The sequence below is a fragment of the Rhinoraja longicauda genome, chromosome 9, assembly GCF_053455715.1.
Source record: "Rhinoraja longicauda isolate Sanriku21f chromosome 9, sRhiLon1.1, whole genome shotgun sequence".
Lineage (NCBI taxonomy): Eukaryota > Metazoa > Chordata > Chondrichthyes > Rajiformes > Arhynchobatidae > Rhinoraja > Rhinoraja longicauda.
Window position 1 is genome coordinate 63686658 of NC_135961.1, and position 17808 is coordinate 63704465.

General features: G+C 44.8%; 1 protein-coding gene across 7 annotated transcripts in view; it reads left to right on the forward strand.

Annotated features, from left to right (window-relative positions):
- The window catches only part of plcb4a (phospholipase C, beta 4a), a 420446-nt gene extending 406214 nt beyond the window's left edge, over nt 1–14232 (forward strand). For 4 of the 7 annotated variants that reach the window (XM_078405622.1, XM_078405625.1, XM_078405623.1 and 1 more), the window contains one exon: nt 10064–14231. In XM_078405622.1, coding sequence (XP_078261748.1) covers nt 10064–10152 — 89 coding nt within the window. In that variant the 3' untranslated portion in view covers nt 10153–14231. Of the gene's footprint in view, nt 1–10063 lie in introns of all 7 variants that reach the window. The other 3 variants (XM_078405626.1, XM_078405627.1, XM_078405629.1) reach the window with 2 other exon arrangements.
- Nucleotides 14233–17808: the final 3576 nt, after the last annotated feature.

Consider the following 17808-nt stretch of genomic DNA (forward strand, 5'->3'; position numbering starts at 1 on the left):
AAGGAGCATAACGTCCGCCATTTTAGTAAGCAAAACCCTCCGTTCGCTATGCCTCTCGCAGTGTAATCAGTGTATTGGGGGATATATCTCATCTATCAATTCACAGATTTTTGTTATTTTTCTTTTTAAATGTTTCTGCAAGTTTCTGCCTTCTAAAATGGCACCATGACATTCTACGGTTTTTAGGGTCGAGTGGTCTATCTTGCTCTGCTCTATTATTTTTGGTAGGAGTCAAGTGATATGGGGAGAAGGCAGGCACGGGTTACTGATTGTGGATGATCAGCCATGATCACAATGAATGGCGGTGCTGGCAAAAAGGGCCAAATTTTTTTTTTTTTAATAGGTGCAGGAGTAGGCCATTCAGCCCTTCGAGCCTCCTCCTACACCTATTTTCTATGTTTCTAACTGGTGTCCGATTGGGATGTTATCAGTAATTCACCACTTTCTGCCCAAAGTTTGTAACTATTAAGGATACCCAGGGACAGATCCACAAACCCAATGTGAAACGTCCACTTGACCATCTCTTCACAATTCACAATCCACAATTCACAATTCGCAATCCGCAATTCACAATCCACAATTCACAATCCGCAATTCACAATTCACAATTCACAATCCACAATCCACAATTCACACAATTCACAATCCATAATTCACAATCCACAATTCACACAATTCACAATCCACAATTCACAATCCACAATTCACTATCCACAATTCACACAATTCACAATCCACAATTCATACAATTCACAATCCACAATTCACAATTCACAATCCACAATTCACAATCCACAATCCACAATTCACAATCCACAATCCACAATTCACAATCCACAATCCACAATTCACAATCCACAATTCACACAATTCACAATCCACACAATTCATAATCATACTTTATTAGCCAAGTATGTTTGCAACATACGAGGAATGTAATTTGCCAGACAGTCATAACAATAAAGGACACACAAAATACATTATAACATGAACATCCACCACAGTGACTCCTCCACATTCCTCGCTGACATGGAAGGCGAACAAAAATTCAATCTCTTCCCTTCTTTGTCCTCCAGCGGTCGGGGGCCTCTAAGCTTCCGTTGATGGGACGATCTTGACTCCCGTAGCCGGCGGCGAGCCTTCCTCGTCAGGGAGCTCTTCTTGAGAAGTTAGTAGGGATAACATGAAAGACTGGCCGCGGTTGGTAAACCAGGAATTGAGATAGGATCAAGTCAAGTCAAGTCTCAAGTCAAGTCAAGTTTATTTGGCACATACACATACACGATGTGCAGTGAAATGAAAGTGGCAATGCCTGCGGATTGTGCTAAAACAACAAACAGAATAGATTTTTTTTTTAAAGACACAACACAAAAAATAAATGAATACAGTAAATTAGTCCCTGGTGATATAAGAGTTAACAGTCCTGATGGCCTGTGGGAAGAAACTCCGTCTCATCCTCTCCGTTTTCACAGCGTGACAGCGGAGGCGTTTGCCTGACCGTGGCAGCTGGAACAGTCCGTTGCTGGGGTGGTAGGGGTCCCCCATAATGTTGCTGGCTCTGGATCTGCACCTCCTGATGTATAGGTCCTGCAGGGGGGCGAGTGTAGTTCCCATGGTGCGTTCAGCCGAACGCACTACTCTCCGCAGAGCCTTCCTGTCCTGGGCAGAGCTGTGATACATAGAATCATAGAATGACTGCATTTGTGGAGGTCATTTCTTCGGATACCAGTTGCAATGGTAAAGGGTTTATCACTAACTGGTCGTCGTTTTAGATCAACGATGTTTCAGGTTTTGATCACAATGATTAACTAATTTGAACTTTGAAAGATTTCTACATCAAGAACTTTAATTTGTCTTTACTTAGATGGACGTAGTGTCATAGAGTGATACATTGTGGAAACAGGCCCTTCGGCCCAACTTGCCCACACAGGCCAACATGTCCCAACTACACTAGCCCCACCTGCCTGCGTTTGGTCCATATCCCTCCAAACCCGTCCAAATGTTTTTTAAACATTGGGATAGTCCCAGCCTCAACTACCTCCTCTGGCAGCTCGTTCCATACACCCACCACCCTTTGTGTGAAAAGGTTACCCCTCAGAACGTGCAAACTCCGTACAGGCAGCACCCGTAGTCGGGATGGAACCCGGGTCTCCGGCGCTGCATTTGCTGCGAGGCAGCAACTCTACCGCTGCGCCACCGTGACCGCCGTCCCTTTGCACCAAAGACGGACACAAAATGTTGGAGTGGCGGGCAGCTTCTCCACAAAGTGCTAGAGTGGATGGTGTCGGCTTCCCAGCGTCAGGGGTGGGAGGGAGGTGAAGGCTGAGAGGGGGGGCAGCAGCTTCTGCCACCTCTTGTCATCGCTGAGCTTTAAAATGAGTAAGTTTTGGATCCGTCCGCCCACTCCCGCCCCAGCACAGTCATCTACGCATTAAATCACCCATTGTTCCTCCCCCACGAAATATCTAAAGTCACAAACAATCAATCAGGTGCCAGTTTAATGCATTCATCACACCCAGGAAAGCACATTTTATCTTATTCACACAGATTGGTCTCAGCAATTTTCAGCCCGTGATCGGCGCCACAAGAAATAAAAAGCAATGATCGTTAAACATAACGCAGGAAAGATATGCTTCTTTTGGGAAAGCTGCTAATGGCATTCCCTTAATGTCCATATAAAGTCTATTTCAAGTAGTATGAAATATATTGCCATATCAGTAAATTAGCGTTGATTAAAATTTGGCTCGTAGGATTCTGTTTTGGAATCCCCTCTCACAATATCAGTTCTGTTCGGTTTAGTTTATTGTCACGTGTACCATAGAAACATAGAAACATAGAAAATAGGTGCAGGAGTAGGCCATTCGGCCCTTCGAGCCTGCACCGCCATTCAATATGATCATGGCTGATCATCCAACTCAGTATCCTGTACCTGCCTTCTCTCCATACCCCCTGATCCCTTTAGCCACAAGGGCCACATCTAACTCCCTCTTAAATATCGCCAATGAACTGGCCTCAACTACCTTCTGTGGCAGAGAATTCCACAGATTCACCACTCTCTGTGTGAAGAAATGTTTTTTCATCTCGGTCCTAAGAGACTTCCCCCTTATCCTTAAGCTGTGACCCCTGGCTCTGGACTTCCCCAACATCGGGAACAATCTTCCCGCATCTAGCCTCTCCAACCCCTTAAGAATTTTATATGTCTCTATAAGATCCCCCCTCAGTCTTTTAAATTCCAGCGAGTATAAGCCTAGTCTATCCAGTCTTTCTTCATATGAAAGTCCTGCCATCCCAGGGATCAATCTGGTGAACCTGTACCGAGGTACAGGCAACTGAACCATCCTACCACAACCAGAGAGCAGTGCTGAACTACTATCTACCTCATTGGTGACCCTCAGACTATCTGTGATCGGACTTTGCTGGCTTTACCTTGCACTGAACGTTATTCCCTTATCATGTATCTATACGCTGTCCAGGCTCGATTGTAATCACGTATTGTCTTTCTGCTGACTGGTTAGCACATGACAAAAGCTTTTCACTGTACCTCGGTACACGTGACAATAATCTATACTGAAGCGAAAGGCATTTGTTGCGTGCTAACCAGTCAGCAGAAAGACAATACATGATTACAGTCGAGGCATTCACAGTGTGCAGATACGTGATAAGGGAATAACGTTTAGTGCAAGATAACGTCCGATCAAAGATCGTCCAATAGTAGTTCAGGACCGCTCTCTGTTTGTGGTAATTATTTCTAGTTCACTATTCCTAGTTTGTTGCCACTCTGGTTTACCAGTAGAAACTATTGATCTTGTCAATGAAACGAACATCAATTTCCTCCTCATCGTAGGATCAGAAGATCTGTACCAGTTGTACAGGGCCCTAGTGAGACCGCACCTGGAGTACTGGGTGCAGTTTTGGTCTCCAAATTTGAGGAACGATATTCTTGCTATTGAGGGCGTGCAGCGTAGGTTTACTAGGTTAATTCCCCATACCCCCTGACTCCGCTATCCTTAAGAGCTCTATCTAGCTCTCTCTTGAATGCATTCAGAGAATTGGTCTCCACTGCCTTCTGAGGCAGAGAATTCCACAGATTTACAACTCTCTGACTGAAAAAGGTTTCGCCTCATCTCCGTTCTAAATGGCCTACCCCTTATTCTTAAACTGTGGCCCCTGGTTCTGGACTCCCCCAACATTGGGAACATGTTTCCTGCCTCCAATGTGTCCAACCCCTTAATAATCTTATATGTTTCGATAAGATCTCCTCTCATCCTTCTAAATTCCAGTGTATACAAGCCTAGACGCTCTAGTCTTTCAACATAGGACAGTCCCGCCATTCCGGGTATTAACCTAGTAAACCTACGCTGCACGCCTTCAATAGCAAGAATATCCTTCCTCAAATTTGGAGACCAAACCTGCACACAGTACTGTTCTGTTCTCCCCTCTCCTTGTCATGTTATATCGCAATGACATTTCATGTGTTGTCTTCCTCCCTCCCATTGCTGCACAGAGTTTGATATCCAGCACATTCTCAATGAGAAAAACACAAAGTGCTGGAGTAACTCAGCGGGTCAGGCAGCATCTCTGGAGAACACGGATAGGTGACGTTTCACAGAGTGCTGGAGTAACTCAGCGGGTCAGGCAGCATCTCTGGAGAACGTGGATAGGTGACGTTTCACAGAGTGCTGGAGTAACTCAGCGGGTCAGGCAGCATCTCTGGAGAACACGGATAGGTGACGATTCGGGTCAGGGCTCTTCTTCAGAAGAAGGCTCCCGACCCGAAACGTCGCCTGTCCACGTTCTCCAGAGACGCCGCCTGACCAGCTGAGTTACTCCAGCACTCTGTCTCTTTTTATTTTGTACACCAGCATCTGCAGTTTTTTGAGTCTACATTCTCACCAAGCTGAGGACAAGACTACAGGATGCAACCGAACAAAGAATTCAACCTGCACATCTTAACTTCACAGCAACGCACACAATAGTCCCCATGCTTTTTTTCTGTTTAATTACGCAAGAAAGCACAAACAACTCACTTCACAAGCTGCATCTAACCGAGATAACGAGTTCCATGACACGCTGAATATTCCAACGGTTTTAAACCTGCTGCTTTAATTTATAAGCCATGGGAAGAACTCAAGACGCAAGTCTGGAACGGTTAACACAGAAGGAACAATATTTGTACCTTTACATTCTATTTTCATGTTTAACAGACCTACCTTGAGACATAGTTGCCAGAATGCTCGATGCCAGAATAATTCAACTATACCATGGTAACAGGGATATTTTCAAATGGTTCTCAGGAATTAAAGTGGTTAAAATGAATCATAGCATCATGGAAATAGATAAAGCTTCAACACCCAATAGATACATCATTATCTTTTATGTAATTTCTCCAAACGCCTTATTATGTAATACACTTCCACGCTAGTCTAACATGCCATTTTTCTTTTTTAAATTTTTTTTTCTGACCTAGATACAAATTTAGTTATTTGATGGAAACGACTGTAATTATTGGTACTTTAGATGAGAAGATGATGAAGTTTACGCTAAAATCTGTCCTAGATAAAATAATTTAAAGTGGCACAATATTGTACGGAGGAACCAAAAGAGCAAAGGTCTGGTGTAGGCGAGAAGTGATGAAGGTCGTCATAAGGTCATTAGTGATGGGGAGTAGAATTAGGCCATTCGGCCCATCACCAGGAGCTCTGGTCTCCCCTCCCCCCCCACCCCACACTCCAAAGACGTGCAGGTTTGTCGGGATAGGGAAGGAACTGCAGATGCTGGTTTAAACTGAAGTTAGACACAAAATGCTGGAGTATCTCAGCGGGCCAGGCAACATCTCTGGAGAGAAGGAATGGGTGACATTTCGAGTTGAGAGCCTTCTTCAGACTGGAGTTGATTGACGTCTGCAGTTAAACATTATAAATTGTCCCTAGTGTATAGGATTGTGCTAGTGTGCAGGGATCGCTGGTCAGTGTGGATAGGGTGGGCCGAAGGGCCTGTTTCTGTGCTCCACTTCTAAACGAAAATAAACTATATTCTGCACTCTGTATCCACCCCCTTGCTCTACCTTGTCCTTGAGTTTGAACTGATCGTATCTATGTATGTTACATCCGAGCTAACCAGCATCTGTAGTTCCTTGTCAAAATAATATTTTCTGTAGATAATGAACAACGTTACATCATCGAGTTTCATTATGGTTGGTTTGTTTAATGGTTATTGTTGGAGAATAACTTTTTTGTAACGATTCATTTCACCACCCAGCTTTCTTCTGACTACCCTATTTTGTTCCCCAAAACATCTAACTGGCGTTACTTTCTGATGGGGGGACATAGAGTCATAGATTGATACAGTGTGGAAACAGGCCCTTCGGCCCAACTCGCCCACACCAGCCAACAATGTCCCAGCTACCCTAGTCCCACTTTTTTGCACTTGGTCCATGACCCTCCATACCTGTCCCATCCATGTACCTGTCCAACTGTTTCTTAAACGATGGGATAATCAAATAGACATGATATTTAGTTTAGGATACAGCACGGAAACAGCCCCTTTGGCCCACCGAGTCCGCGCCGACCAGCGATCCCCGCACACTAACACTATCCTACACACACTAGGGACTTCTTTAGACTTTAGAGATACAGTGTGGAAACAGGCCCTATGGCCCACTGAGTCCACGCCGACCAGCGATCCCCGCTCACTAGCTCTATCCTACACACTAGGGACAATTTGGAGAAGCCAATTAACCTACAAACATGTATCCCTTTGGAGTGGGGAAGGAAATCGGAGCATCCGGAGAAATCCCACGCAGGTCACGGGGAGAACGTACCAACTCTGGATCGTAGTCAGGATCGAACCCGAGTCTCTGACGTTGTGAGGCAGCAACTCTACCGCTGGGCCACAGTTGCATTTCATGAATTAGAACACAAAGTGCTGGTGTAACCTAGCTGGGTCAGGCCAGACTTCTACCTAAGTCAATGAGACAAAGGCTGCAGTCTGGGCTAAGTGTTGTTGCTGCAAGGAAAACTCTTTGCACCGTTTGCCAATTTCAAAAGAAGCACTTATACTCTTTCTATTTCACGATTTCAAAACGAGAGCCCAAGAATAACCACTCTGGCAGTCTGAAGAAGGGTCCCGACCCGAAACATCATCTATCCATGTTCCCCATAGATGATGCCTGACCCGCTGAGGTACTCCGGCATTGTGTCTCTCTTAATACAAGGAACTTCTTGGGCTAAAAAGATAATAGCATTACTATCTAAAACCTGCAGTGTTTACCAATTACTAAAGAAGCACTTACTTTTATAGAGGCATAAATAGAGTCATACAGCACGGAAACAGGCCCTTCGGCCCAACTTGTCTACGCTAACCAAGATGCCCCATTTTAACTCTTGTCAGAGCGCAAATTGGAGGAACAGCACCTCATATTTCACTTGGGCAGCTTACACCCCAACAATATGAACATTGACTTCTCTAACTTCAAGTAGCCCTTGCTTTCCCTCTCTCTCCATCCCTCCCCCTTCCCAGTTCTCCGACCAGTCTTACTGCCTCTGATTACATTCTATCTCTGTTTGTTTTGTTGTAACCTTCTCCCAGCCAATAATCATCTATTCTATAGTTTCCTTGATCTCCATTCCCTTTGTCCTGTTTACACACCTCACGCTTCCTTCTCTATGTGTCTCCCCCTCCCCTGACACCAGTCTGAAGAAGGGTCTCGACCCGAAACGTCGCCCATTCCTTCTCTCCTGAGATGCTGCCTGTCCCGCTGAGTTACTCCAGCATTTTGTGGTCTATCCCCGTTTAAACTAGTCCCATTTGCCCGCATGTGACCCATATCCCTCTAAAGCAGGGGTTCCCAACTTTTTTCGTCCCGTTTACCCCGGCAACTTTTCGAAAGTAAATTTATCCTCACCCTGTTTTGTTCAGTGGTTTCAGTTTACACTTCTACCATAATAAAGCAACCGACAAAGGGGAGATGTAAAAATACTGTTTTTAACATTATCATTTTGCTCAAAATTTACCCCCAAAATTTACCCCAGGTTGGGAACCCTTGCTCGAAACCTTCCCTATGTACAGAACATACCTACCTGCGTCTTTTAGTGTAGGAAAATAACTGCAGATGCTGGTACAAATCAAAGGTATCACAAAATGCTGGAGTAACTCAGCAGGTCAGGCAGCATCTCTGGAGAGCATCTCCTGAGATGCTGCCTGACCTGCTGAGTTACTCCAGCATTTTGTGATATCTCTGTCTTTTAGATGCTGTTATAGTCCCTGCCTCAACTACCTCCTCTGGCAGCTCATTCCATACACCCACCACCCTCTGAGTGAAAAGGTTGCCCCTCTGGTTGCTATTAAATCTTTCCTCTCTCACCTTTTGCTTACCATTGCAACATTTAAGAAACATTTAGACGGGTGTATGGATAGGATACGGGTGGCACGGTGGCGCAGCGGTAGAGTTGCTGCCTTACAGCGAATGCAGCGCCGGAGACTCAAGTTTGATCCTGACTATGGGCGCCGTCTGTACGGAGTTTGTACGTTCTCCCCGTGACCTGTGTGGGTTTTCTCCGAGATCTTCGGTTTCCTCCCACACTCCAAAGACGTACAGGTATGTAGGTTAATTGGCTGGGCAAATGTAAAAATTGTCCCTAGTGGGTGTAGGATAGTGTTAGTGTGCGGGGATCGCTGGGCGGCGCGGACCCGGTGGGCCGAAGGGCCTATTTCTGCGCTGTATCTCTAAATCTAAAAAAATCTAGATACGTTTAGAGGGATACGGGCCAAACACAGGCAGGTGGGACGAGTGTAGATGGGATATGATGGCTGACATGGGCAAGTTGGGCTGAAGGGCCTGTTTCCATGCTCTATGACTCTGTGACTCATCATTTTGCACTTTTTAAAACAACAGCCCAAGCATAACTGACCTCTGGCAGTCTGAAGAAGGGTCTCGACCCGAAAAGTCACCTATCCATGTTCTACACAGATGCTGCCTGACCCGCTGAGTTACTCCAGCACTTTGTGTTCCAATATTGTTCTGCTTAGTTTATTGTCACGTGTACCGAGGTACAGTGAAAAGCTTTTGTGTCGTGCTAACCAGTCAGCAGAAAGACAATACATGTTTACAATCGAGCCATTTACAGTGTACAGATACATGATAAGAGAATAACGTTTAGTGCAAGGTAAAGCCAGCAAAGTCCGATCAAGGATAATCTGAGGGTCACCAATGAGGTCGATAGTAGTTCAGCACTGCTCTCTGGTTGTGGTGAACCACCTGATTGTGAACTCCTTGGGCTAAAAAGAATTTGCTTCACAGTAGCATCACTAAATCAAAAACCCGCACTTTTTGCCAATTTAAAAAAGACGCACTTAATTTTGTGTCGAGTCCCTTCTTCAGACTGAAAGTATCTTTTCACGTGACTCTCAGACTGAAGAAGGGTCTCAACCCGAAATGTCATCCATTCCTTCTCTCCAGAGATGCTGCCTGTCCTGTTGAGTTACTCCAGCATTTTGTGTCCGTACCTTCGGATCAAACCAGCATCTGCAGTTCCTTCCATTTAGGACTGAGATGAGGAAAAACGTTTTCATCCAGAGGGTTGTGAATTCTCTGCCACAGAAGGCAGTGGAGGCCAATTCACTGGATGTTTTCAAGAGAGAGAGTTAGATTTAGCTATCAGGGCTAACGGAATCAAGGGATACAGGGAGAAAGCAGGAACGGGGAACTGATCGTGGACGATCAGCCATGATCATATTGAATGGCGGTGCTGGCTCGAAGGGCCGAATGGCCTACTCCTGCACCTATTTTCTATGTTTTCATGTTTCTACTTACCTTATTTTTAATAATAATATAATAATTTATTTGAAAAAGGGACAATGTACACTAATTGACATTTAAACAAATGTAAATGTACTCGAGTTAGCCGAGAGGCTAGTTTTTCATCGACAGTCCCTTAGCCTGATGTTGTTAGTGCATCCTAGAAAATAAATACAACACAATGTGTACAGTAGTTTAAAACACTTTTGTTCATATTTTGTCATTTGAGAAACGGCAGCCTGAGAATAACTGTGCTCCCTTCCTCAGGCAAAAGAGATGCGGCAGATGGTGAAGCTGGAAGCAGAAATGGCTCGTCGACCAGCGACAGTGGTCTGAACTCCCCAGGAACCGACTGAGGCGGTACATCAGTCACGCACACAATAAATGACCACGTCCAAACCCACCGACCCCAAACAACAACTTCGCCATCTCCTCTTACCTCACAAATCTTCTTTTGTAGCCATCTATTATCGGTATCAAAGAACCTACGTAACACTGATACGAGTGGCTTTAATGTCAAGAGCACTTTAAAGATTGTTAATTCTATTTAATACGTGTTCAAGTAATGTTATTTCCGTCACCATCGTCTGTTTAAGGCAGTCCGTAAAGCCAGTGTCGCCATTTCGTTCGGTTTGATTAGCGGCTGTTAGATTGTTAAAACGGTAACTCCGGTGAAGCAGGTGTGTGCGGGAAGGGAACGCAGATGCTGCCTGCCGTTTGTACCGAAGATAAACGCCAAAGTGCTGGAGTAACTCAGCGGGTCAGGAGGCATGGCATCTCTTGAGAGAAAAGGATGGGCGACGTTTTGGGTCGGGACCCTTCCAGCGTGGCAGGTAAGGGGATGGGGTGGTGGAAAGTCAAAGAACCATCAACGCAGGTGCCCGCTCGACCTACGATGGGGCTCAGGTTCCGAGAAGCCCGTCAGAAACAGAAAATATCGTCAGTCGAAATGCACCGTGATACTCACGATCACGTGACCAGCTCGCTACGGTTCGCTGCCGTTTGCACCATGGCAAAGTCGAAACATCGCAAGGCGGGAGCACCTGTAAAATGCATAGGAGTGGAAAGGTGACAACTGCAACTACCTTGTGATCTGCGTAGAAGTCTTTTTATCCAATGTGATCACCAGTGTCTAAATGTGCAAACATTGCCAAATATAGACATTCAATCTGAATAAGGGTACCGTCCCCGAAATGTCGCCTGTCCGTTCCCTCCACAGATGCTGCCTGACCCGCTGAGTTACTCCAGCACTTTTACCCATATATTTGGGCTTGATATTTTGGGATGGCACGGTAGAGCTGCTGCCTCACAGCGCCAGAGACCCTGGTTTGATCCCGACCTTGGCAGCTGTCTGTGTGGAGTTTGCAGGTCCTCCGTGACCGCGTGGGCTTCCTCGACCTGCCTCACTCAACCCAAAGACGTGCGGGTCTGCAGGTTAATTGGCCCTCTGTAAAATTGCCCCTCGTGTGCAGGGAGTGGATGGGAAAAGTGAGACAGCATAAAACTACTGCGGATGGGTGATCGATGATCGGCATGACCATGGTGGGCTGAAGGGCCTGTTTCCATGCTGTATCTCTAGACTATAGATAAACACACACACCGTTGCTGGTCTGGCTGTAGAACTCTTTGTTAACTATAATTAAATTATAGGGATATAATATTACTCACGATTTGGGGTGTCCAGGCAACAAGAAAGATCTTGCACGTGAAAATTATTCGCCAAATCTTTGGACCCTTCAAGTACACGGGGTGGCACGGTGGCGCAGCGGTAGTGTTGCTGCCTTACAGCGCCAGGGACCCGGGTTCAATCCTGGCACAGGGCGCTGTCTGTACGGAGTTTGTCCGCTCTCCCCCCGTGACCTGCGTGGGTTTTCTCCGGGTGCTCCGGTTTCCTCCCACACTCCAAAGACGTGCAGGTTTGTAGGTTGATTGGCTTCGGTAAAGATTGTGATTTCTCCCTAGTGCTAGTGTGCGGTGATGCCTGATCGGAGCGGACTCGGAGGGCCGAAGGGCCTGTTTCCGCGCTGTGTCTCTAAAAAAATTAAAACAAATTAAACTACAAGACAAAATATTGATCATAATTGGTTATAAAAGTAAAACGGTTTCAGGGAGGTGGTTCACTATTCTCTACATCAAGGACAATAGACACCACATCCAGAAAAATCAACAAAGCATCAGTTTTACGCACTATATATCAATACCAGCATCGAAACCTAATTCACCACTAATGTAACCATTCCCTCCTGTTACAGATCTCATTATATGGTCCAGCATAAGTAACTAGCTCGTAATTTACAATGGATTACTGCATGTTATTGTTAAATTAGGAATGTTGCTGTTCGTCATCATTTTATTGCCTAAAATGTTTTAAAAATGTCATTTTAAGAAAATCTCCTAACTTTTTACTAAATGAATTTGAAATAATTCGGCTATTTTCCAGCATTCAGTACTATTCTAGATCTATGTAAGAAGGAACTGCAGACGCTGGTTTAAACTGAAGAAAGACACAAAAAGCTGGAGTAACCCAGCGGAACAGGCAGCATCTCTGGAGAACCTTCTCTCCAGAGATGCTGGCTGTCCCGCTGAGTTACTCCGGCTTTTTGTATCTTTCTTCGATGCTAGATCTATCTCTAAATCTTTATCAGGTTTTTTGTCGGATACAGAAGAAAAAAAAAAACTTTTAAGAACGTTAAAAGATATGTTTCTAAAAAAAAAAGTACTTGGCCAAAAAAGACTTCAAACTAAATAGCGAGAAAATTGATCCAAAAAGAAATTAATATATTGTACCAAACATGAGAAAATAATTGAGAAACAATGGAACCAGGGACTCAAATTAATATTCTAAGCACATAATTAATGCACTGGTGTAGGACTGCAGAGGGACTACTTCTGATCAATAACAAATAATAATAACATGGTGAACATTATTTACAGAGGTTTGGACTGGAGTAAGATCCTTGTAGTCCAGCCAGCAAGTCAGATATAAAAATACGCATCACTCTCGACCAGAGATTCAGAACCACTTTCCGTTTAAGTGAACGGTGTTATTGGGTTAAAAGTTGAAATTCAAAACATTTCCCACTTGGCTAGTGAAACACTGAGCAGAGGCAATTAATTTATGATAATGTGTCTTTAAATGTAACATTAAATAATCATCGTTAAGAATGCTGCTTGTAGCAAACCGTGAGGGTCGCTAAAATGCACCATTTTATTTCTTTGTAAAACGCTTTGAAGAGAGGGCCAAATCTGTGTTGAAAAACTATTTTAAAATGTTATTGCCAAATGATGTTATTCTGATGTTGTACATTTAAACACTTTTTTTTTTCCATATTGACAGAAGCATCATATAAAACAGAAAGCAAACTTGCTCTCAAAAATAGTAATGTTGAAAATATCGTCATGAAAAATTGTCTGTAAATATGTATCGATACCATACCCGTCATTTAACACAAAAAGATGTTTTAAGGCGTATCAATTATACTAAGGGCTGTGTGATTGTGTAAAACTTGCAGACTTGCTAAGAATATATTTGTTTCTGGGAATGCAATTTTGTGTTATCAGCCATCTTGAGGAATTCTTCTCCAGCAAGCCATTTACCCCTCTAAAACAAATAGCTTTGACAACATATCCATTATGGTATTGTATGTGTAGGTATTACCAAAATGTATTCAATAACTGCTTTCAACGTACCTCTGATAAAACTAACTGGTACGAGAATTGCTGCTTCCACAAGGAAACAAAGTGCAATGTCAAAACATTGGAGAAATTATCTAAATTTTGCAACTCGGGTATATAGATTTTAAAAGAGAATCCTATTTGCTGGTAGATACCGCCAATAAATGGCTGTTTTATATTGAATGATCGCCCTGCTGCTTATAGAGTTAGCGATAGTAGGTTTGCTGAAAAATCATGTATTAGTTTTGTTTAAATATATATATTATATATAGAAAGAGAGATTTGGTGAAGGTGTTTTATATTTATATTGTCTGTCAAATTACAAGGTAGAAGATCACGAACCTTAATCAATGTTCTCTTGATTCTTTAATACGATTTTATAGTTTCTGTACCCCATTATAATTAAACAAACAAAACTGAGAAGTCAATGACTGGTTGGAGTACTATTTTATAGAAAACCGAATAGTGAAAGGCCTGGATAGAGCAGATGTGGAGAGGATGGTTCCACTAGTGGGAGAGTCTAGGACCAGAGGGCACAGCCTTAGAATAAAAAGGGCGTTCCTTTAGAAAGGAGATGCGGAGGAATTTCTTTAGTCAGAGGGTGGTGAATCTGTGGTATTCATTGCCACAGACGGCTGTGGAGGCCAAGTCGATGGATAATTTTAAGGCAGGGATTGACAGATTCGTGATTAGTACGGGTGTCAGGGGTCATGTGGAGAACGCAGGAGAATGGGGTTGAGAGGGAGAGATAGATCAGCCATGATTGAATGGTAGGAGTAGACTTGATGGGCCGAATGGCCTAATTCTGCTCTGATAACTTATGAACTTGTGAAATAATCATCCTGCTATCACAGTTTTTTTGTAGTTAAAAACAAACTTCTTGGAACTTTTTACAATTTTTGCCTCAGAATAATAGTCACTAGCAAGAATAATCCGAGCTTTAATTTCCTAAAACGTATTCAGATTGGTGTCGAACAGAAAAGGCAAGAATAGAAAATACACTGATAGTGCTACATTTGAATTATTTTTCATTCATTCCTAAGTTTTAAAGAGGTAAATAAACCCAGTTTAGGTTCAAAATGATTTGAATGCCAGTTATGTTTAGTTTAGTTTTGAGATGTGGGTGGCGCAGCGGTAGAGTTGCTGCCTTACAGCAATGCAGCGCCGGAGACCCAGGTTCGATCCCGACTACGGGTGCTGTCTGTACGGAGTTTGTACGTTCCCCACGTGACCTGCGTGGGTTTTCTCTGAGATCTTCGGTTTCCACCCACACTCCAAAGACGTACAGGTATGTAGGTTAATTGGCTTGTTAAATGTAAAAATTATCCCCAGTGTGTGTAGGATAGTGTTAATGTGCGGGGATCGCTGGTCGGCGCGAACCCGGTGGGCCGAAGGGCCTGTTTCCAGTCTATATCTCTAAACTAAAGTAAAATACCGCACGGAAACAGGCCCTTTGGCCCACGGAGTCCTCGCTGACCAGCGATCCCCGCACACTCATGCTATCCCACACGCATTAGGGACAATTTTACAATGATACCAAGCCAATTAACCTACAGACCTGCACGTCCTTGGAGTGTGGGAGGAAACCCGTGCACCCGGAGAAAACCCACGCAGGTCACGGGGAGAACGTACAAACTCCGTGCAGACAGCACCAATAGTCGGGATCGAACCCATGTCTTTGGCGCTGTGAGGCAGCAACTCTACCGCTGCGCCACCGTGCCGCCCATATACCTCAACACAGTAACTGCATATCATCTGCCCAAGAGTAAAACAAATCAAGTGCCCCCAATAGATGTCCCATAGATAAGAGGTCAGTGGTCCTGAGCAGCTATCTCCCTCATTGCAGGTCTGCGAATTATCTTTAATGGTACTACGTTGGACTTTATCTTGCACTAAACATTATACCCTTCATCCTGTATCTGTACACTGTGGACGGCTCGATTGTAATCATGTATAGTCTTCCTGCTGACTGGGTAGCACGCGACAAAAAGCTTTTCACTGTACCTCGGTACACGTGACAATAAACTAAACGAAACTCATATAAAAGTTTCCAATTATGCAAATATATATTTGTGTCAATGCTAAACAAAATGTTGGGAAACCCTTTGTCATTTCTAAGCACTGGGCGGGACAAAGTGATATTTTATCATTGCCCTTGGTGTGACCCAGCATCATTTTGTTCCCACATCAGTCAGTAAAGGTCGGGATAGCAGCAGCAGAAACAAGGACCACCGTTGGCTGAAAGGAAGTAAGTGTGAATTACAGGTAAAAGTCCGTTTAACAAAAGAGCGCCAAAGGGACGCTAGCAGTCAGTCAGTAAAGGTCGGGAGAACAGCAGCAGAAACAAGGACCACCGTTGGCTGAAAGAAAGTAAGTGTGAATTACAGGTAAAAGACCATTTAACAAAAGAGCACCAAAGGGACGCTAGCAGTCAGTCAGTAAAGGTCGGGAGAACAGCAGCAGAAACAAGGACCACCGTTGGCTAAAAGAAAGTAAGTGTGAATTACAGCAATTAAATTAGAAGCTTGGTAAATTGGCCAATTAGTTAATTTAATGACTGATGTAAACAAGGCTTGGAAGTGCCCAGTGAGGAAAAGTGCGAGTCTTTGGCTGCGAGTCTTCAGGGAGGAGGATGAGGTGAGGAGGATACACTTGCTTTGGAACCTGATTTGATTTTTGACGCTAAAGTAATGGCAGACAAGTTGGCGCAGTGTGTTTCCTGCAGGATGTGGGAAGGTAGGGACACCGCTGGAGCTTCTGGGAGCTATACCTGCAAGAACTGTGTCCGGGTGCAGCTCCTGAATGGACGTGTGGCGGAGTTGGATGACCTCAGGGCCATCCGGGAATGCGAGAGGTTCCTGGACAGGACCTACCTGTGAGGCTGTCACGCCAAGGGTCCAGGTCGAGCGAAGGTGGGAGACCGTTTCAGGGGGGAGCGAACGTGGACTACAGGAGACCCCGGTGGCTGTGCCTATTGCAAACAGGTACACCCTCTTGAGAGCTGTCGGGGCAGAAGACGCTTCCAGTCCGAGCGGCGGACAGGTCGGTGGCTCTAACCCAGGCAAGGAGACTCGTCCGGGGAGACCGAAGTCAGGAAGAGCCATAGTTGTGGGTGATTCCATTGTCCGAGGTACAGACAGTAGATTCTGTGGCGACAGGCGGGACTCGAGGATGGTCTGTTGCCTCCCTGGTGCCAGGGTTCAAGACATCATGGACCGGCTTCAGAACATCCTAGCGAGGGAAGGCGATCAACCGGAAGTAGTTGTGCATGTGGGCACGAACGACATCGGGATGAAGAGGAAGGAGATACTGCAACGTGAGTTTAGAGAGTTGGGAAGAAGACTGAGAAGTAGGACATCGAGGGTGGCTATCTCTGGATTGCTTCCAGTACCTCGTGCTGGTGAGGGCAGGAACAGAGAGATCGGGGATATGAATGTATGGCTGAGGGGCTGGTGCAGGGAGCAGGGATTTAGATTTCTAGACCACTGGGATCTCTTTTGGGGTAGGGGTGACCTGTACAAAAAGGGACGGGTTGCACCTTAACAGCAGGGGGACCAACATTCTGGCAGGCAGGTTTGCTAGTGCTACAAGTGTGGGTTTAAACTAAGTAGTGGGGGGGAGGGGTTGACAAACTGGGAATATGAAGATGGAGTTAAAGGGGAAGCGAATACAGGAGAAATTGCAAAGGACTCTAGAATAAATGGGAAGGGAAGTTCTAGATGGGATATGAGAGTAAGGTCAGGGCCAATGGTGACCGACCGGTGTGAGAGGGGAGGTGAATACCGAAGTTAAAGTGTTGTATTTAAATGCGCGTAGTATAAAAAATAAAGTGGATGAGCTTGAGGCTCAGTTAGACATTGGCAAGTATGATGTTGTGGGAATCACTGAGACATGGCTACAAGAGGACCAGGGCTGGGAGCTGAATATTCAGGGGTACACAACGTATAGAAAAGGCAGACAGGTGGGAAGAGGGGGTGGGGTCGCTCTGTTGGTAAGGAATGATATTCACTCCCTTGCAAGGGGTGACATAGAATCAGGAGATGTAGAATCAGTATGGATAGAGATGAGGAATTGTAAGGGTAAAAAGACCCTAATGGGAGTTATCTATAGGCCCCCAAACAGTAGCCTCGACATAGGGTGCAAGTTGAATCAAGAGCTAAAATTGGCATGTCGCAAATGTAATGCTACAGTGGTTATGGGAGATTTAAACGCAGGTAGACTGGGAAAATCAGGTTGGTAATGGACCCCAGGAAAGAGAGTTTGTGGAGTGCCTCTGAGATGGATTCTTAGAACAGCTTGTACTGGAGCCTACTAGGGAGAAGGCAATTCTGGATTTA